The sequence below is a fragment of the Chelonoidis abingdonii genome, chromosome 17 (assembly GCF_003597395.2).
Source record: "Chelonoidis abingdonii isolate Lonesome George chromosome 17, CheloAbing_2.0, whole genome shotgun sequence".
NCBI classification, from domain to species: domain Eukaryota; kingdom Metazoa; phylum Chordata; order Testudines; family Testudinidae; genus Chelonoidis; species Chelonoidis abingdonii.
This window is the reverse complement of record NC_133785.1, coordinates 8,115,817-8,137,428: the sequence shown is the minus strand read 5'-3', so window position 1 is coordinate 8,137,428 and position 21,612 is coordinate 8,115,817. Positions and strand designations below refer to the sequence as shown.

The window sequence follows — 21,612 nt, the reverse complement described above, 5'->3', positions numbered from 1 at the left end:
AGTCTGTGAAGACAACAGCAAAGCCAACCCCCAGGACATTTGCTACCTACCAACTAACAACCATGGATGGTCCACTCTCAACAAGAAGCCAGCCGCATTTGACCAGTTAGCCAACAATGGACTGAAGAGGAGGCAGGTGGGACTGGCTCAGGAACTTGGACAAAGGGGGACAGAGTGGGACCAAGAGGGGAGGACACATCACTTGATGGGGCCCTGGGCTAACCCAAATGGACCATGCTGTAACTTTATTTTCTCTATGCTAACCAAGGACTTTCTATGTTGTGTAATAACGTTGGCCAAGAGTCACTGCAGATGCTGAAGATGTGAGTGCATTGCTCCCTTTGGGTGTACAAGTATCTCTGAGGTGTCCAACTCAGGTGGACTCACTGAAGGGAGCTCATGGTGTAAAGCAGGGGTGGTGAAGGCTCTGAGATTTGGTCGAAGGAGGCAGTGAAGCCAAGTGGTTTACCCTGGTAAAAAAGTGAGACCCTATGGGGGAGTCTGGCACACTGAAGGGTTCCTACCAAAGACAGTTCCAGAGTTGTTCAGAACACAAGACCTGTGGATCCATGATACCCACTCACTATCTTTGATGGAAAAACTTACTGCCTGGCTTATTTGGCTCAGTTCAACATCATACGAATGGTTGAGATGGACAAAAACGGGGAAGGGGGGGGGGCTCTAGTAGCCAGCCTGAGTGACCCAGTTCTGATAGTGCTACAGAACTCAGCCCCAGAAAACAAACTGAGTTGTCCAGATCTGATACAATCCCTTGATATGTGGCTTGAATCATAGAAGATTAGGGTTGGAAGAGACCTCAGGAGGCCATCTAGTCCAACCCCGTGCTCAAAGCAGGACCAACCCCAATTAAATCATCCCAACCAGGGCTTTGTCAAGCTGGGCCTTAAACACCTCTAAGGATGGAGATTCCACCACTGAAGCCAGCCATCATTCTGAGATGTCCAAGTAGGGTTGCCAACTGTCCCTTATTACAAGGGATGTCCCTTATTTTTTTCACCTCAGTACAATAAGATTGGGAGTTGCTGAGTGCTGCGAAAAGCAGCAAGAAATACCCCCATGAATGTGACTCCTATTTATTTTTTATTATTATTATTAATAATGATAATATTGGGAGGATGCTAAGAAAATAGTCCCTTATTTTTAAATGCAATGTGTCCAAGGCACAGCCAAGAGTTAGTTCATGTCTACATTACCACTTATGTCAGCAAAACTTATGTTGCTCCAGGGTATGAAAAAAACACCTCCCTGAACAACATAAGTTTTGCCAGCATAAGTGGTAGTGTGCACAGTGCCATGTCGGTGGGAGAGTTTCTCCCGCTGACACAGATACCACCACTTGTTGAGGTGGTTTTATTATGTCGATGGGAGAGCTCTCTCCTTCCGACATGGAGCGGCTACATAAGCCATCTTATACCAGTGCAGCTGCATTGGTACAGCTGTGCCACTGTAAGCTCACTAGTGGAGACAGAGCCTTTGAGCAGGAAAGAGGATACCACACCTCAATTGTCAAAGGTCCTGAAAAGTCTCATGTTCCTGGCATATCTAGATACTGAAAAGGACTTCCAAGATAAATTGGGAACAGATCAATTTGCAGATGCTCAGCTGAACTTGGACTTGCAGATAAAGATCAGTGAAAAGAGGCCAAAGATAGTCCAAGAACTGTGGAATTTACAACAGAACTTGAATCTTTCCTTGCAGCAGCTCACCAAAATAGGAAGCAACTGCTCGCCTAGTGAGGAAGATGGAAGCTGATCACCGGGAGCCCTGTAAGTACAGCTGTGTCTAATAAACATGGTGGAAAAAGGGATTCTTATCTGGTTCATGATGTTTTGGAATGATCAGGAAAAGTGATAAATTCACTTTGTAAAACAAGAGAAATTAGCAATAACATAAAAATTAAGGGAAGCGGTTCAGTTAAATGTTTGCACTGTGAAAAATCTGGCTATTAAAAAAAGCAGGCCAGGACAAAGCATCATCGATGCCTAGTGAAAGTTCCTCACCCACTTCAGTAAACAGGGAGACACCATGCTGGAAGGGCAAAGCCTGGGGGTACAAGGATCAGCCCCACAGTTTTTGTTTAGATCTGGGCAGTTAAACAACAATAGAAATTGGCTATTAAGTGTATAATAGGAGCTGTGAAATGCATTGAGGTGACTGACACTGGCACAAACATAATAGTTATTAGATCAGACATGCTAAAAAGGCTAGGAATAGGAGATCAATAATCTGATCTGCCTCATTAGTCCCAAATGGCAGGATGAGGGGGGTTGAACATGCACCTGTCTGAAAATTAGGTTTCAAAGTTGGACTTCTTAAATTTGAGTAAAAAGTCCAGATAGACAAGATAGTGGATGAGCTAATCATCAGTTTGGATTTTTTTATGGCTAATAACTGTGTAATACATGCCAGGAAAAGTGTCAGTCTGTGGAAATTCCCTTTAAATACTTGGCTCAGGTGAGACAGATGATTTGTAGGCAATTAGTCTGCAGTGAAGGAGTCATCCTGCCCCTAGGGGGAGAAACCATTATAACAGTTACATGCTGTGGTAGCTTTCCAGCAAAGAAAGATGGGGGGTAGCTAAAACCTGTTTTGAGACCCAGGGTCTCAGAATATTAGCTGCTAAGGCTCTTGTGGAGCTGAATTAGGAATGGAGGTCTGTTCCTCTGCTACATGTTTCTGACAAGCAGTAAATAATAACAAAGGGAACCACAGCAGCAAAATGTGAAGAGAGGTTACTTACCTATAACTAGAGGTTCTTTGAGATGTGTGGTCCCAATCTGTGTTCCACAGGGACCATCACTTAAAGAACCAGTGGATCTAGTAATTGCTGGTATAGAAGAAAACTACTGGGGATGGGGGTAAGGTGAGCTCCCAGAGTTTCTATTAGACTTGTTCCAGTGCAGTGCCATACATTTAAATGAAAAGCAGCAGAACAGTCTGAGAGACTTTCTAGCTAGGAATCAGGAGTTTTTCTCCTCATCCAACAAAGATACAGACTGTACTGCACTAATCCAGCACAAGATTGAAACGGGGGAAAATGACCCGCTAAACGGCCATCTCACTGGCTACCAATAACAAAGAGGGGAGAAATGTGGAAGACATAACTGACCCTTTAACCATTCCTTGGGTTTCACTCACAGTGCTGATTAAGAAAAAAGATGACAGCACCTGATTGTGTGTGGCCTATAGAAAACTAAATGAAGTCACTTTAAAGATTCTTATCAACTACCATGAACAGATGATACTCTGGGTGGCACGGCAGGTTCAATCTGGGTTTTCCACACTAAATCTTAAAAGTGGGTATTGGCAAGTGGCAGAGGATCTAAAGGACAGGGAAAAGACAGATTTCACCACAGGACAAGGCCGGTGGCAATTAAAAGGGATGGCTGTCAGCTTATGCAGTGCACCAACCACATTTGAGAGGCTAATGGAGAGGGAGTGACACGGCATGTCTCTCTCAGCCTGTCTGTTACACCTAGATGATATCCTAGTGCATGCTAAAACTTTTGAACAGGAACTGATACATCTACAAATGGTCTGTGGTAAGCTGAAGGATACCAATCTGAAATGGAACCCAAAGAAATGTGAGCTGTTTCAAAAAAAGTAATCTCTCTTGGGCACACAATCAGGGAGGAGAGAATTTTCACTGACAAACCGAAAATTGAGGCTGTGCAGAACTGGCAAACTTCCCAGACATTCACAGATGTGCAGAGTTTTGTCAGACTCTGCTCCTATTATAGAAGGTTTATTTGTGGGTTTGCCAATATTGCAAAAATGCTGCATAGGTTGGAAGAGAAAGGGAAATCATTTCAGTGGTCAGCAGAGCATTTTCAGAGTTCAAACAGGCTCTTGTGACTGCTCCTATCTTGGACTGCCAGTGATTCAAAAGACCTTTCATATTAACACAAATATTAGTGCTTACAGATCGGGGGCAGTATCGACACAACAACATCAAGGACTTGAGAGCGTGATTGCTTATTACAGCAAAAGTTTAAGTTCTCTGGAGTGAAATTACTGCACCACTCAAAAGGAACTCCTGGCTGCAGGAGCGGCGCCAGGGTTTCTGACGCCCTAGGCGGATGGCCATTTCGCCGCCCCCCGCGGGTCCGGTGGACCTACTGCAGTCATGCCGGCAGACGGTCCGCTGCTGGAAAAGCTCCGGTGGAGCTGCCACAGTCATTTCAGCGGGCGGTCAGCTGGTCTAAAGGCTCTGGTGGACCTGCTGCAGGCATGACTGCGGTAGGTCCACCGGAGCCTTTAGACCAGCGCGCCGTCCGCTGAAATGACTGTGGCAGCTCCACCGGAGCCTTTCCAGCAGCGGATCGTCCGCCGGCATGACTGCAGTAGGTCCACAGGACCCGCGTGCCGCCCCCCCGGCAAAATAGCGCCCCCCCCCCCCAAATTCTGGAACCCTAGGCCGTTGCCTAGGTCGCCTAAATGGTAGCGCCGGCCCTGCCTGGCTGTGGCTGAAAGGAAATGGGACAGGGAAAGAAAAGCTCCAAGAAGATTTGGATGGAAGTAAAATTGTTTTGTGTTGGTTACGTGAAATATCCAGACAGAAAGACACTGTAACTATGTAAAAAGGGTGTCATCAGGAGCAGGGAGAAAACTTGTTCACCTTAGCCTCTAATGATAGAACAAAAAGCAATGGGCTTAAACTGCAGCAAGGGAGATTTAGGCTGGACATTAGGAAAAACTTCCTAACTGTCAGGGTGGTTAAACACTGGAATAAATTGCCTAGGGAGGTTGTAGAATCTCCATCTCTGGAGATATTTAAGAGTAGGTTAGATAAATGTCTCTCAGGGATGGTCTAGACAGTATTTGGTCCTGCTGTGAGGGCAGGGGACTGGACTTGATGACCTCTAGAGGTCCCTTCTAGTCCTAGAGTCTATGAGAGTCTATAAATAGTTAAGCTTGTATCATACATAATTTGTTAAATAGTTACTTTTCTTTCTATCTGGGATGGGTTGCTCAGGATGTCACTATTTTGGACTCCATCAAGGTGATTGGTGAAGATAAGATGAGGGGTGTTTTCAGGCTCTGGATAAACCTGGCTGTTACTATTCAGCGGAAACACCACCCTTCATTTAAGATAGTTATAAGAAGCCATTATAGATATTTTAGTGACCCAGGCGGCTGAAACAGTAGGGCCCTCCAACCAAAACACAGGTTGTTACTGCTCAAAACAAAGGCACACATGGATGGACAGGTTTCACTGGCTGTTGCTTTGTAGAGGTGTGTATCTTTGTGAGAGAGAGGCAGAAAGACCAGAGGAAGGAAAGGAAAAGGCAGCAAGGAAACACCACATGGAGTCACAAAAGCACTGGGAGCATAGCCCTTGGGAAAAGTTAAGAGAGGGAGAGCTGTTGGGCTTAGTGCTGGCTACAGAGGAGCTTGGAGCTATGAGCAAAGAAGCTCTCTGTTTGATTCCTGCCTTGTTCAGAGAAACAGAACTTTTCCCATTCTTTGTAAATAAACAGGTTTGCATCCAGCACCACTTTCTCCTTCTAACTAGAACAACTTCAAGATTAAATTTTTGGCTTACTACTTGGATCAAAACAAGGTCACAATACATACATGCAACCATACATATGCACTGATTCACACACATGCTCTCACACACAATTCACACACATGCACTCACACAATGATTTACACATCCCTATGCATTCATGCACACACACAGGGCTGCCCAGAGGATTCAGGGGATCTGGGGCAAAGCAATTTCGGGGGCCCCTTCCATAAAAAAAGTTGCAATATTATAGAATACTATACTCTTGTGGGGGGCCCTGCGGAGCCCGGGGCCTTGGGCAAATTGCCCCATTTCCCCCCCCTTGGGTGGCCCTGCACACACACACTAATTCACACACGCTCACTCAGACATGCACGATTCTCACACATACATGCACATGCATAAACATAAGAACGGCCATACTGGGTCAGACCAAAGGTCCACCTAGCCCAGTATCTTGTCTTCCGATAGTGGCCAATGCCAGGTGCCCCTGAGGGAAGACTAGAACAGGTAATCCATCAAGTGATTCATCTCTTCTGGACCATTCCCAGCTTCTGGCAAACGGGTTGGGACACCATCCCTGCCCATCCTGGGTAATAGCCATTGATGGACCCATCCTCCATGAAGTTAGCTAGTTCTTTTTTGAAGCCTGTTATAGTTTTAGCCTTCACAACATCCTCTGGCAAAGAGTTCCACAGGTTGAACATAAATGCACACATACACAGAGGGAGCTAATATGCACATAGGGACAGTGCTGACATGTCCCTTTCAGGAAAGTACTGTGCATATACATATGGCCAAAATGAGAATGCATAATGATTTAGACAGGCTTTCAGATATTTGAACCAGCAGGGGGCAGCACTGCATCTATCTCTGTCTCTCCCTCCCTCTACTCCACTTATGGGGAGCTGTAGGAGATGCTTCTCTGTCTCTTGTTTCCTGTCACTCCTGGGCCTATTTTCTCACCTCTCTAATAAGCAGCTAATGAGCAGCCAATTCAGTATGCCAATCAGCAGTGAGGGAGAAAAAAGGTGTGTGGGGGGCAGACAGCTCTGGGCTCTCTATTGGGCAGGTCCTTGAGCAAGGACTATAATAGGATCAAATTTGCTCCATGACCCCGAAGTGCAAAGCACAATTCAGCCTGAGTGCCACCACTGAGCTCTGTGACTCAGCAGTCCCCCGTTCCTGCCCCCGACACCTCACCTGCTGGCCCTCATCCAAAGCCTAACTACAGCCCCTACAGCCCCCAATGCACAGCAGAGCCACCATGTGGCACCATGACCATGTCACATTGCTGCACAACTCCAGACATCCCAGCTAGGGGCTCCTCACGGGTGGGTGTAGATGTGAGCACATGGGGTCTCTGTTCTAGGCAGAAGGGGCCCCTGCAGGCAGTTGACTTGCAGGCACAATCTGGAGGGCAGAGGTGGCATGGCACTCCCTGTGGGTGGGCAGAGTTCCAGGCAGCCAGGGCACAGGGGGACATGGGTCTCCATCAATAGGCAGAGGTGGGACATGGGTCTCCATCAATAGGCTGGGGATGAGGGGACAGAGGTGAGCATGGGGTTCCCCAGAGGCTGGGGTGTTGCAAGCAGGGCAGGGGAGCCCTCTCACCTTTACGCCCATCACGCTGGAAGTCCACGTGGCACCACTCGCCGTCATTGACCTTCTTGTTGCTGGCCCGCATCTTGATGCCGCCAGAGCCCATGTCCAGCAGCAGGTAAAGGTGGCCGTCCAGCAGCTCCATGGCAAAGTAGTCAGCCTTGTGTGGACGCTCAGCACGGCCCTCCCGTGGGGGCTGCAGGCGCCCATGGCTGAAGAGCAGCAGCCCGTTGGGCTCAGTGGTGCGGAAGTCAAAGGAGATGGAGCCAGTCTTCTTGGTGTTCCACTTGGGCAGGGAGATGTAGGCCTCGGGTGACTCAAAGGTGACTGGGTCCAGCGCTGCCACATTCTCACAGCGGAACACCAAGTCTCCATTGATCTTCATCTTGGGGTCGCCCTCCTTTGCCAGGCGTGACAGCTCCAGCTTGAAGTCATTGTTCTTGTACACGACCTGGTGGGGAGAGCTGCAGTGGGATACGAGGCCTTTGTCCTTTAGGGGGTGCCAACTTCGATCTGGCCCCCAGCAGGAACCTGCTAGCTGGCTCAAGGGGTAGGGAGATTGGCTAGCTTGCAGGGAGGTAGGGGGTGGAATACAAGGTCTTTTCCCTCTAGGGGAAAAGCCAGTTCCAATCTGGCTTCAAGTAAACAGTGATCTAGAGCAGTGGTCTCCAAACTTTTTTGATCGCGCACCCCTATCAGTAAAAAATTTTTGAGCACGCACCCCCTGCCGCAACGAAGCAAAAAAAAAACAACAACAAAAAAAACAAACACTCGGACTCCCACCTGAACTGCCAAAGCAAAAAGAAAAAAGAAAACGTGCTCCTCCTGCCGCGCACCCCCAAGGATTCTGTTGTGCACTCCCTGGGGCAGTGGTCCCCAACCTTTTGGTCTGGCACCTGCCAGACGAAGGACCGTGGTGGTGGTCGAGCATCTGCCGAAATGCCGCCGAATTTCTGTGGCATTTCGGCGGCGACACCTTTAGATGATGTCGCTTGTCGGCGGCAAGTGGCGTCATCAAGAGACGTTGCTACAGAAATGCCATAGAAATTCGGCGGCGACACCTCTCGATGACATCGCTTGTCGGTGGTAAGCGGCGTCATCGAGAGGCGTTGCTGCCAGAATGCCACAGAAATTCGGTGGCATTTCGGCCGATGCTCGACTGCTGGTCAGGACGCAGGCGCATTTAGATGCCCCCACGGGCACCATGGCACCCACGGGCACCGCATTAGGGACCCCTGCCGTGGGGTGTGCACACCTCACTTTGGAGACTACTGATCTAGAGCTGTTCCTACCTGATGGCTGCTATGTGTAATGAGTTTCCTGGGTCTCCTTCCAGTTCCTATTGTCTACATCACACACCAAATTCCATCCCTGCCAGCCCCCAAACAAGGATCATACGAGAATGCTCCTCAGTTGCCGCTGACAAGAGATACTCCTGCACTTCCTGCCCTAAACTTTTGGGCAGTGTTGCTATGAGATGTTAAACAGTCCTTGCACCCCACCCCATAGGTGGCTGCATCACAGCGCTGGTCAAGGGATCCCCATAGAGATAGACACTTCACCCAGCCACAGAAGCAGCTGCATGTCATTGCATACTCACATCCTTGAGGCACCCCATGAAGTTATTGCTGACTGGGGACCCCGGCAGGTCAGCTGTGTTGGGGCTGCCCCCAATGTAGAAAAAGTCATCTGAGCCCAGCATGGTATAATCCTCCTGTGTGTAGCCCGTTGTTGTCAGGATACCATCCACAGAAATGGTCACCTGTCCGTCATAATTGCAGGGGTGGGGTGGGGCAGTGGCAGGGAAGGGGGAGGGGTGCAGGAGGGGGTGGAAACAAGCAGACAACAGAATATTAACCGCCTGTGGCTGGTGAGGGGCTGGGGGGTGATGAGGGGAGAGGTGGCTAAGCCATTTTTATGTCTGGTTGTCTCTTTGGAGGAATGCCAGTATTTGGGGCTTGGGGAAAGGGAGAGTTGAATAAAATTTTATGGTGGCTTGAAAGAGGCGGCATACATTTTATGTGGGAGGGGGATTGCAATGGGGTTGTTCACAATATTTGATGGGCTGAAATGGGGGAGTGGACAAAAATTGATGGAGGGGCTAGAAAAGGGGGAACATAAGATTTGACCAAGGGAGGGTGGTTCACAAGATTTAATGGAGGAAGAGGGCTGGGGAGGGGATTGTCACAGATTTGTTGGGAAGGGTCTGCACAAGATTTGGTGGGGGGCTGGGAAGAGTTTGGATGGCCTGTCACTAGCCCTGCCAGGGGGGTTAGTGATATTACAGGCAGCTAGACCTGTTGGGTGATGGATAAGCGCCATATATCCCATCTCAATCTGCCCTCCAACCCCACCCACCCTCAGCTACACCCCACTCACCACAGCTGCAGCTCCTCACCGAGGTCCAGGTTGGGGTGCAAAGCTGACAGTGTTGCCCTAAAACCAAGCCAGGACCTCCCACTGTCCACCCTGGTTGGCCTAGGGAGTATGACATCTCCCCTGCCTTAGTTTGGGCAGTTGGGACCTCTGACACACTGGGCGTAATGGCAGCTCCAAGAAAAGATGGGGGTACAGGCACATCTGTGGGGAGGGGTAATGGCTGCTAGTGAGGAGGCTGAGGGGAGGAAGTTGAATGAATGCCCATTGTGTGAGGAGGCTGGGGAGGAGGGGAAATGGCCGTTCTGTGAGGAGGCTGTTGGAGGTGGAATGGCCATTGTGTGAGGAGGCTGGGGGGGGAGGGAAAATGGCCGTTTGATGAGGATGTGGGGGACGTGGGGAAATGGCTGATCAGTAAGGAGGCTGGGGAAAATTGGGGAATGGCCGTTCAGTGAGGAGGGTGAGGGAAGAGGAATGGCCGTTATGTGAGGAGGGCGGGGGGGGGGGGGGGGGATAGGCCATGTGTGTGAGAGGCTGGGGGGAAGGGACTGGCCAATGGAAGCGCAGGGGGGAGGGGATGGCCGTTCTGTAAGGTAGGCTGTGGGGGGGAGAATGGCCGTTCTCTGAAGGAGGCTGGGGGAGGAGGGGAAATGGCCGTTCTCCATAGAGGAGGCTGAGGGGCCAGGAAATGGCCGTTCTGTAAGGAGGCTGGGGGAAAGGGGAATGGCCATTCTCTGAGGAGGCTGTGAGGTGGGAATGGCCATTCTGTAGGAGGCTGACAAGGTAAATGGCCATTTAGTGTAGCGAGACGCCTAGTGGAGGGGTAATAGGCGTTCACTGAGAGGCTGGAAGGAGTGAATGGCCATTCTGTGGGCGAGGGCTGTTTGGAGAGGGAAATGGCTGTTCAGTCGAGAGACTGCAAGGGGTGGGGGTGGAAATGCAGTTGTGTGAGGAGGCTGGTGGAGGGAGAATGGCCAGTCTGTAAGGATGATGCGGGGGTGGGGGGGGTTGGCTGTTCTGTGAGGAGGCAGGGGGGGAATGGGCGTTGTGTGATGAGGCTGGGGTAGGAGGGGGAATGGCCGTTCTCTGAGGAGGCTGTTGGAGGGGGAATGTCCACTCTGTGTGTGTGGGAGGGGTGTGTGTGGCCATTCTATGAAGAGGATTTTGGAGAGTTAATGGCCTTTTTGTCTGAGAAGGCTGGGAGAGGAGGGGGAATGGCTGTTCTCTGATGAGGCTGTGAGGGGGGAAATGGCCATTCTGTGAGGAGGATTTTGGAGGGTTAATGGCCTTTTTGTCTGAGGAGGCTGGGGGAGGAGGGGGAATGGCCGTTCTCTGGGGAGGCTGTGAGGGGTGGATGGCCATTCTGTGAAGAGGCTGGGGAGAAAAATAGCCATTTAGTGAGAAGGCTGTTTGAGGGGTAATGGCCATTCAGTGAGTAGGTGGGTGAGGAATGGCCGGTGTGTGAGGAGGTTGGGCGGGGGGCAGAGGAGCAGAATGGCTGTTCTGTGAGGAGACTGTCAGGGGGCAGAATAGCCATTCTGTGAGAAGGCGGGGGACCAAGAAATAGCCATTCAGTGAGCAAGGTGTTGGAGGTGAATGGCCATTGTGTGAGGAGGCCAGGGGTGGGGGGATAGGAATGGCTGTCCTGTGAGGAGGCTGTCAGGGGGTGGAATTGCCATTCTGTGAGGAGGCTGTTGGAGGGGGAATGGCCATTCAGTGAGTATTTGGTGGTTAAGGTGATAACCGCTGTTCCCTGAGCGGGCTGTGGGTAGGGGAGTAGCAGCCAATCTCGGGCAGGACGGTGGGTAACTGCTGCTTTGGGAGGAGACATGGGGAACAGGTGTTCCAGGAGGAGGCTATGGCAGCAATGGCCACTGTGGTATGGGTGTAGAGAACAGCTGTTCTGTGATAAAGTTGTATGGAGAGGGTTGGTAACAATTGGTATGTGGAGAGTACAGAAGTTGGGGTAACAGCTGTTCTGGGGGAAGTTAACAGGGGTTAGAGGGAGGTAACAGATGGCCTGTGGGGAAGCAGTAACAGGGCGTGCGTGCGCGCATGCGCGCGCGTGTGTGTGTGTGATGGCTCGGCCAGGAGAGAAGTAGGAAGGGAGAAACACTTGGTCAGTGGGAGACTGTGGAAAGGTAATAGCCAGCCCACAGGCAGGATACAGGGAGAGAAGGTATCAGATAATCTGAAGGTAATGGTTGTTCAGAGTGGGATAGACTGGGGTAAGAGAAGGCAGTTCTGAGCCTTCTGCAGTGTGCGGAAAGATAGGTATATCTCATCCTGACCAGTAGAGGGCACTGCTTGCTTGCACGCACGCACACATACACACAGAGCTGTGATCCTAGGTATCCAGGAGCAGTCCATACACATAGAGACAAGAAATTCTCATTCTGTCCTGTAGGGGACAGTTTTCGTTTTCTCTGGGTATGTCTACACTACGAGATTATTCCGATTTTACATAAACCGGTTTTGTAAAACAGATTGTATAGAGTTGAGTGCACGCGGCCACACGAAGCACATTAATTTGGCGGTGTGCATCCATGTACCAAGGCTAGCGTCGATTTCCGGAGCGTTGCACTGTGGGTAGCTATCCCGTAGCTATCCCATAGTGCCTGCAGTCTCCCACGTCCATTGGAATTCTGGGCTGAGATCCCAATGCAAAAACAGTGTCGCGGGTGATTCTGGGTAAATGTCATCACTCAATCCTTCCTCCGTGAAAGCAACAGCGGACAATCATTTCGCGCCCTTTTTCCCTGGATTGCCCTGGCAAACACCATAGCATGGCAACCATGGAGCCCGTTTTGCCTTGTCACTGTCACTGTATGTGTACTGGATGCTGCTGACAGATGCAGTACTGCAGTGCTACACAGCAGCATTCATTTGCCTTTGCAAGGTAGCAAAGACGGTTGCCATCCCTACTGCACCGTCTGCCATTGTAAATTGGTGATAAGATGATGGTTATCAGTCGTTTTGTACCGTCTGCTGCTGTCATGGATGCTCCTGGCTGGCCTCGCTGAGGTCGGCCGGGGGTGCATGGACAAAAATGGGAATGACTCCCCGGGTCATTCCCTTCTTTATGTTTTGTCTAAAAATGAGACTCTCCCCGTATTTCCCTATTCTTAGTTTTGTCAATAGAGTCAAGTCCTTCATAGATATGGGAAGTACTAGGAACCAAGAGCACAGCGCTGGACTCAGAGCAGAGCTCCAGCGAAAGGATGAGCTCATGCTTCTAGGGGTCCCTGCAACATCCCCACCATGCCTTCCTCCTCCCCCACCTCCTGGGGCTACCGAGTGCAGGTTCCCCCATATTTGTTGATGAATTAGATAAAGAATGCAGACATTAGAAAACTGACTTTTATGAATAAATATGGGGCGGAAGCCTCCAACTGCTATGATAGTATCCAGGCAGGACATTAAAGGTTGGGGGCGGTGAGAGCAAGTCGCAGCTTCCGCTCTTATGATATGTCCAGCAGTACGATCTTTCTTTTTAGACATGAAAGGGTGAGGGCGGCTGCTATAGAAGCTCACGACCTCCAGGTTGTCTATCGATGAGCGACAGTTACCAGCCCCATTTTACCAATCGTCAGGAATGACCTGAGTCACTTTCCATCTTTCCCAGGCGCCCTGACTGACTCTCACCTGAGGCCATCAGGGCACTCACTGTGATTGTGACGATGGAACATTCAATTGTCCGTCTGCCACGGAAAGGGTTATGCTGGTGTTCAGCCTGCGCACCCCGTCTACCAGCGACATCAGTATATGACATAGCAGGCTTGGACCATGTGAAAAAAGGCGATGAACACTTTTCTTTCACCCATTTCTTTCAGGGGGGGAGACGATGTAAATTGATGACATACACCCTGTGAAACACCGGGAAAATGTTTTTTGACCCTTTCGGCATTGGGAGCTCAGCCAAGAATGCCAAATGCTTTTCGAGACTGCAGTGGTACGTGTTGGATAGCTGGAGTCCTCACGTACCCACTCCCCTCCATTATGAGCGTTCATTTGATCTTTGGCTTCCTTGTTTATGCTGGTCATACAGCACGTGCTGTGGACCTTGTATATTAGCCTTGGAGATTTTTTCAATGCTTTGCATTTGTTTCTGTAGGGAGCTTCTGATGAGAACAGACTTTGTCTCGCCCATTACAGCATATCAATTCCAGTGTCTCTGCCTTGACGTCCGTGCTGAGCTCTTTTTGGATGTGGATGCATCGCCGCCATGACTGTCATCAGCGGCCACGCTGGCAAAACAGGAATGCTAATCAAGTAGTCGGGGGATTTTTCTGTCTATCTACCGTTGCAGTGCATCCGAGTTCAATTGGCCTTTCAGAGAGGTCACAATTGGTGCACGCTGTGATTATCGCCGCCCGCGAGGCAATACCATCGATTTGTAGCCACAATACACCATCGACATGGCAATACCGATTTCAACGCTACGCCCCTCATCGGGGAGGAGTACAGAAATCGGTTTAAAGAGCCCTTTATATCGATATAAAGGGCTTCGTTGTGTGGACGGGTGGAGGGTTAAATCGGTTTAACGCTGCTAAATTCGGTTTAAACGCGTAGTGTAGACCAGGCCTCTCTTTCAATCTCTTTCTCTCACACACACACACTCACAGGTTGTTCTAATCCTATCTAGTAGGGGGTAATACACACACTTACTCAAGCAATTATGATGAATATCTGACACAGGGGGCAATAGGCATACATGAACACATGCACACTTCTGAACTCGTCTAGTAGGGAGTAATGCACACATACACACTGAGGCAGTTCTGATCATGTCCAGGATGGGGCAACACACATTAGCACACGCATATACGCAGTTCTGATTCTATAGTCTCTCTCTCTCTTACACACACACACACACACACACACACACACACACACACACACACACGCTGTTCTGATTCTGTTCCGCAGGGGGCAGTACATACACAGAGAATTATGGTCATCTCCAGTTGGAGGCAGTACACATCCATTTGCGTACACGCACTTCTGATCCTATCTAGTAGGAAGCATCACATGCATGCACGTGCACACACTTCTGATCATTTCTAGTATGGGGCAGTACATACAAGCATGCCTAAAGACAGGCAGTTCTGATTATACACAGTATGGAGCAGTACACACACATGCAGACACAGAGGCAGTTCTGATCTTGTCCAATAGGGGGCAGTATATGTGCATGCACACATGCATGTACACACACACACTTCTGATTCTGTACAGTATGGAACAGTATACACACACTCAGGCAGTTCTGAGCCTGTTCAATGAGGTGCAGTACACACGCACACACAGTTATGATCGTCTCCAGTAGAGAGCAGTACATATGCATGTATGCTCATACATACATTTCTGATCCTATCTAGCAGGGAGCATCACACATACAGGTAGTCCTCCGTTTATGCAGTATTGAAAAGGACACAAATACACATACAGACACTCCTGAACAATACATTAATGAGCAGTATATACACACACACACACAGAGGCCAATCTGCTCCTGTCTAGGAGGAGCAGAAGACCACCAAACTTAGAGGCAGTCCTCATTCTATCCCAGGATTGAGCAGTGTACACATGCACACATAGGCAGTTCTGATCCTATCCAATAGGGGTAGTACTTACACAGAGAGTGTTCTCTCTCTCTCTCTCTCTCTCTCTCTCACACACACACACACACACTACCCAGAACAAAATCAGAACTCCCTCTATATTCACTATGAAGCAGCATATACAACCACACACAGGCATTTCTGAACCTATCCAGTAGGGGACAGTATGCACACACATACACACACACACACACACACATGCTATACAAGCTGTTCGGATCCTATTCCAGTGGTAGTACACACACACACACGCACACCAAGGGTGTATCAGTACACAGATAAATCCTCTGTTACCCCCACCAGCCCTCCCTGATGCCCTGCATATCCATCCTGTTTGCCGCGGGAGGACGTGAAGCCCAATGCTGCAGCAACCCCTTGCAGCACATGTTGGGGCTTTGCCCCACAATGCTCGCTAACCAGATCACAGTGTTGGGTCTAGTTCAGATCCAAAGTCCACCCCACTGCTTTGGGTACTGGTTCTGATCCAGGCTTGATCTCTGATGCAGTGGAATGAGGTAAGTCAGTCTCTCCTGCAAGTATTTTCCCCTGGTATATAGGTACCACAACAACCCTAGCAGAAATTGTTAACCCCGTGTCATGAGATTTGGGGGAGACAGGATGGGGCTGCATTTTGTACCCCATCCCTTCCAATTCTTGTTTCAACCCATCAAATCTTGTGCATATGAGGGCTCTGGCCTGGAGGAACCATTGTGTTTATTGGGGGGACTACAAAGGTGGCCAGTAGGACTAGTTGTGTTTTTCTTTGTTTGGGAGCTGTTTGTTGGGGGACTGTTTCTTGATACCCAGGGGGAGTGCATGGGTGAGAGGTTATGGTGAGGGATTTGGGGATGGGGGATTGTGGTTTGTTAAACTCCTTTCAATTGGTTGATTTCCTCTTCCCCATAAAGCAGGGGATGGGGGGAGGGGAGGCTGTGGGGGGGTCACATTAGTATTGGTCAGTACAACGACATGCAAAAGAAGTTAGAATAGGAAGGGGGAGGGAAGGGCAGGAAGGCGTAAAGTCCAACCTGGGGTCCCTCCTTGTAAACAGTGCCCTTCCCCAAGTCGTGCTGTCAAAGGCTAAAGCCTTGGGGTGGAACTGTCCCTTAAGTTGCTAGACAGGCTGACCGTGTGGTTGGAAGAGGCTCCGTTAAGCACTCCATTAAGCACAGGCCAATGAAGACCCACATCACCACATGGAGGCGACACTCAGACAAGACCTATGACATTCCAGCTAACAGAATATGCAGCAGCTGAAGTCATTCTTGGATCCTGACCTGGCTACAAGCCCCAGGGTGAAAACAGCAGAGGGAGCTCCCTGACGGAGCGAGTCAGGGACAGACAGATGACAGCCTCCCCCCCACCCCCCTACAGCTGGGAATAAAACAGGAGTTCCCAGCTTCCTCTGCTTTTATTACTAGTTTCCTACCCAGTTTCCTCCCAGAGCTGGAAATAGAACCCAGGAATCCTGACTCCCAGCCCTTCCTACTCTAACCACCAGCTCCCACTCCCCACCCAGAGCCAATGATAGAACTCAGAAGCTGTGACTCCTAATCCATTCCCCCCAGCTCTAACACACTGGACCCACTTCCTTACAAGAGCTGGCCATAGAACCCAGGCATCCTGACTCCCAACCCTATCCTGTTCTGACCACCAGATCCCACTCCCCACTGAGAGCTGGGGATAGAAGGCAGAAGTCCTGGCTCCCAACCCCACATCTTGCACACTCTAACCCACTCAACCCCATTTCCCTGCAAGAGCTGGGTACAGAACCCAGGAGTTCTGCCTCCCAGCTTTCCCCCAATCTCATTGCTCTAACCACTAGACACCACTCCCCTGTCAGAGCCAGGCTAGAAATCTGTTAGTTAAAAAACCAAAAATCTCATCTGCGGACAAACTGCCCCCACTAAAAAGCTAATCTAAAAGGAGGGATCCCAGTTCAGACAGGCCCCGTATAGGACAGAGCGCCCCTGTGGGAAAGGGAGTGGGGATGTTTTGCATTAGTAAAATAATTTGGGGATCTGTTTTCCTCGGACAAACTTAAAAGTTCAGACAGAAAAATGGCAGTTAGTAGGAACAGTAAGACAATCTTTATTAGCACAGTATTAGTACCACAGGAGTTAATTATCAGCTGGCATTAATCATGGCTCTTGGTTAATTAATTAATTAATCATCAAAGAGAGAAATTGGCGAAGAGAAAGAGACTCGGATGGAGAGAGAGAGAGGGCCATGCAGGGCAGAAAGGCAGAATGAGCGATAGCCAGAGCCGTGCATGTTAGACAGGTTTGGAGGTTTCAAGGGAGGGTCATGGACCAACGGGGGGCACAGAGAGAGAAAGAAAGAGATTGCAGGCTGAGGCATGCACGAGAGAGGGAGAAGGCGGGGTTAAAATGATGGAAATGGAGTGGGCTGGCTGGGGGGTGGTTTGTAACGGGAGCACCTGTGTGATCGGTAAACAAGAGTGTGGGTTGTACTACAACCCCAGAACCCTCCTCCCACACACACCAGAGCCCTCCCTCACATACATCCTAGAGCTCACACATACAAACATACACACCTGGCCTTCCCCACACAAACCAGAGATAGCCCTCTTCTCCACACACTTCTCTCTTTCTCTCACACACACACACACACACCAGAGCTATCCCCCTTCCACACACACTCCAAAACCCTCCCTCACACACACACACACACCCCAGAGCCATCGACACACACATATACACACACGCCCCTCCAACCCCTCAAGGACTCCTCCCTCACACATATAGCAGAGCTAGCTTCCCCTTCCACAGCAGAGGTCTCCCCCGCAACACCTACATTAGCTATCCCTCCACACACATGCAATAGGTCTCTCTCTTTCAAAAAAACACACTCACACACACACACCCCAGAGCTCTCCTTTGCTGTGCATATACACTGAAACTCCCATCAATACACATGGGCCAGGGCTCTCCCCTGAGTCACAACACAGTATCCCCAACACACACCAAAGCTCTCCCCTTTGCACACAACAGAGCCCCATACACAAACAAACCAGAGCTTTCCCATCAAACATTCACTAGAATTCTCCTCCTCCACACACCAGAACTACACTCACAGACATTTCCCCACTAAATGAGTTACTTCTCACATTCACATGCACACATGAGCTATCCCTCCAAACATCCACACAGCAGAGAGATTCCGCCTGCACACACACATACCCCAGAGCTATTTCCTCGCAGGCACACCATAGCTATTTCTACCCACTCACACACACGCACCACAGTTATTCTCCCACACAAGAGCTACTCACCCTGCACACATAACACACCTATTCCCACACACAGAAGCACCAGAACTGTAGTCCCCACCAACACACATCTGCTCCTATGATTCCTCCTGTGCATGCCTTGTTCTAAGCCTTGTCCCTAGCCTTGCTTCAGGCCTGATCCTGCCTTGTTCCTGTCCCACTCCAGTCCTGCTCCTTTGCCTGGGACCTGACTCTGGCTCTGAACCCTAGTGCAATCACTAGGTCTGACTGCTATAGCTCCAACTACTAGATGTGACTGCTCATGCCCTGGTCCATGCCAGTTTGAGTAGCCCACTTAAAAATGGAGAAGGGACAGGTTCCACTACTGGGGTGGATCTTGCTAAGGCCATCTTCCTGTCTCATCTTGCAGAACCTGTAGACTCAGGTTGCGGTTCTACCTCTCACTCTAGTACCTTGCACAAACATTTCTCTGCTAGTACTCTGGATGGACAATTGGTGCCTAACACACCCACTTCTCCTGCTCCAGCTATGCTACCCCACAATGTCAGAGGTTTACCTGGAAGTGCAAGTGTACAGCAGTTTCTCAGGTAATTTCAGAGACTTGGAATTTGCCTAAGTGCATAATGTCCCCACCCAGTGCAAAATTACCCCTGACTTGGTAGAGTCCGTTGATGGTTCACTTCTTTCTTTGGACCCAGTCACTCACCAGTCTGCCCACTTAGGGTTTGACTACACTTGCAGTTATACAGCGCTGGGAATTAAAGCTGTCTTCGTACAGCTGTGCAGGGAAAGCACTGCAGTGTGGCCACACTGACAGTTACCAGCGCTGCAGTGTGGCCACATTTGCAGCATTTGCAGCGGTGTTGGGAGTGGTGCATTATGGGAAGCTATCCCAGCGTTCAAGTGGCTGCAATGTGCTTTTCAAAAGAATGGGGGTGGGGTGGACTGTGACAGGTTCCCTCACCCCGTCTCATTCACTCTTAACTGCAAATAGCCTTCAGACCAGATAAGCAGCTGCTCTGACGGACTCCCCCACCCTGCTGTTTCTCTCCTCAAGCAAACACTAGCTGTGGACATTCCCTACCTGCCTCTGCTTGAGCAAACAGTAGCTGTGTTTGTTTTTTAGATAAGCAGCGTGGGCCAGAGCCCCGAGTTCACAACAAAACAAAGAGAGGCATCATAACAAAACAAAGAGAGTTCTTTAGTTAAAAGCATTATGGGAAAATTCCGGAGGTCAGTTACAGCGTAGTAAGATTAATCGCTGTTTACACTGGCACTCCAGCGCTGCAGCACCAGCGCTGCTCTCTTTATTCCTCTCGCCCATGTGGAGTACAACCAGCGCTGTAAGGGAGATACAGCACTGTATGTGCCTTGCCAGTGTGGACGGGGAGTAAGCTGCAGCACTGTAAAGCCACTACCAGCGCTGCAACTCTCCAGTGTAGCCAAGGCCAAGTCAACCCCCACTGCCTTCCCAATAGCCTCGGTATCCATCAAATATCAAGACTTAGCTGACAAGTACAACAAAAAGGAAGCTGGCATATTGCTGACCGACCTCTAGACTGAGCAGAGGGACCTTTCAGGCATATCTATTCTCCCTCAGCGCATGAGTTACAAGTTCTCCAGAGCTATCACCAAGAAAATCTGCACAAGGGGTTCATCCATCCCTCCATGTCCCCAGCTGGGGCTTCAATTTTCTTTGTGAATAAGAAGGATGGTTTCCCTGCAGCCTTGTGTGGATTACCGGGCACTAAACAATGTTACTATCTGGAACCAGTAGCCCTTACCCCTCATCAAGCTCTCTGAAAGACTTTGCTCTGCCAAGGTCTTCACTAGGTTGGACCTTTGTGGAACTCATAACTCGGTTCAGATTCAAGAAGGAAATGAATATAAGACTGCCTTCTGCACATAATATGGACACTTGGAGTAGTTGGTTATGCCATTTGACTTGTGCAATGCTCCACTGACTTTCCAGCATTTCATTAACAATATCTTTAGGGACATGCTGGGCCAATTTGTGATTATTTACCTCGATGACATCCTCTGAGGACCTTCATCTGCAGATCCAGGTCCCCACAACCAATATATACACTGCATCTACAGAACAGGAGAAGATCGATCTAAGTTACACAACTTTAGCTACGTGAATAACATAGCTGAAGTCGACGTACTTAGATCTATTTATTGCAGGGTCCACACTACGCTATGTCAACGGGAGACACTCTCCAGTCAACTCCCTTTGCACTTCTCATTCAGGTGGAGTACAGGGGTCATCGGGTGAGTGATCTGTGGTTGATTTAGTGGGTCTTCACTAGACTCGCTAAGTCAACCACTGATTCATCAGTCACCACGTGTCGATCCCCTGGTAAGTGTAGACAAGCCCCTAGAGAGACTCTGCCAGAACTTATATGCCAACTTTAAGAAGTGTGAATTTGATCAGGGCACAGTCAAATTCCTTGGGTACATTGTTTCCTCAAAGGGACTAACTATGGACCCGTGCAAGTGGCAGCCGTATCCAACTGGGCTTTTCCAAAGGACACACAAGAGATACAGTGATTCCAGGGCTTGGGCGACTTTTACCAACAGCTAATGGGGTTTTCTAGCCTGGTCGCTCCGATGACAATACTTTTGTGAAAAGGATCCAGGTTCATCTGGTCCTTAGAAGCCCACCCTGCCATAGATCTGCTAAAAAAGATTTCACCACAGCATCCATCCTTGTCCATCCAGATCCCACTAAGCCATTCATGGTGGAAGCTGACCATCAAACTTTGCAATCGGTGCAGTGTTATCAAAACAAGTGGCCCTCATAGCCAACTTCATGCCTCTGCCTTTCATTCCTGTAAACTAACTCCAGTGGAAAGAAATTATGATATCTGGGACAAGGTGGCCTTCGAGGAATCTGATAGCTTTCTTTGATAGGATAATGAGTCTGGTGGATAAGGGAGAAGCAGTGGATGTGGTATACCTAGACTTTAGTAAGGCATTTGATACGGTCTCACATGATATCCTTATCAATAAACTAAGCAAATACAATTTAGATGGGGCTACTATAAGGTGGGTACATAATTGGCTGGATAACCGTACTCAGAGAGTAGTTATTAATGGCTCCCAATCCTGCTGGAAAGGTATAACAAGTGGGTTCCACAGGGGTCTGTTTTGGGACCGGCTCTGTTCAATATCTTCATCAACGACTTAGATGTTGGCATAGAAAGTACGCTTATTAAATT

General features: G+C 49.4%; 2 protein-coding genes across 24 annotated transcripts in view; one reads left to right on the top strand and one right to left on the bottom strand.

Moving 5' to 3' along the window:
• The window catches only part of NRXN2 (neurexin 2), a 365,564-nt gene that overhangs the window by 172,266 nt on the left and 171,686 nt on the right, over positions 1-21,612 (bottom strand). For all 23 annotated transcript variants that reach the window (XM_075073260.1, XM_032798089.2, XM_075073268.1 and 20 more), the window contains 2 exons: positions 8,736-8,897; positions 7,148-7,586 (listed from right to left, as the gene is read on the bottom strand). In XM_075073260.1, the coding sequence (XP_074929361.1) occupies positions 7,148-7,586; positions 8,736-8,897 (601 nt within the window). The remainder of the gene's footprint in view (positions 1-7,147; positions 7,587-8,735; positions 8,898-21,612) is intronic.
• Positions 1-21,612, top strand: part of SLC25A45 (solute carrier family 25 member 45) — a 386,904-nt gene that overhangs the window by 212,595 nt on the left and 152,697 nt on the right. The window lies entirely within an intron of this gene.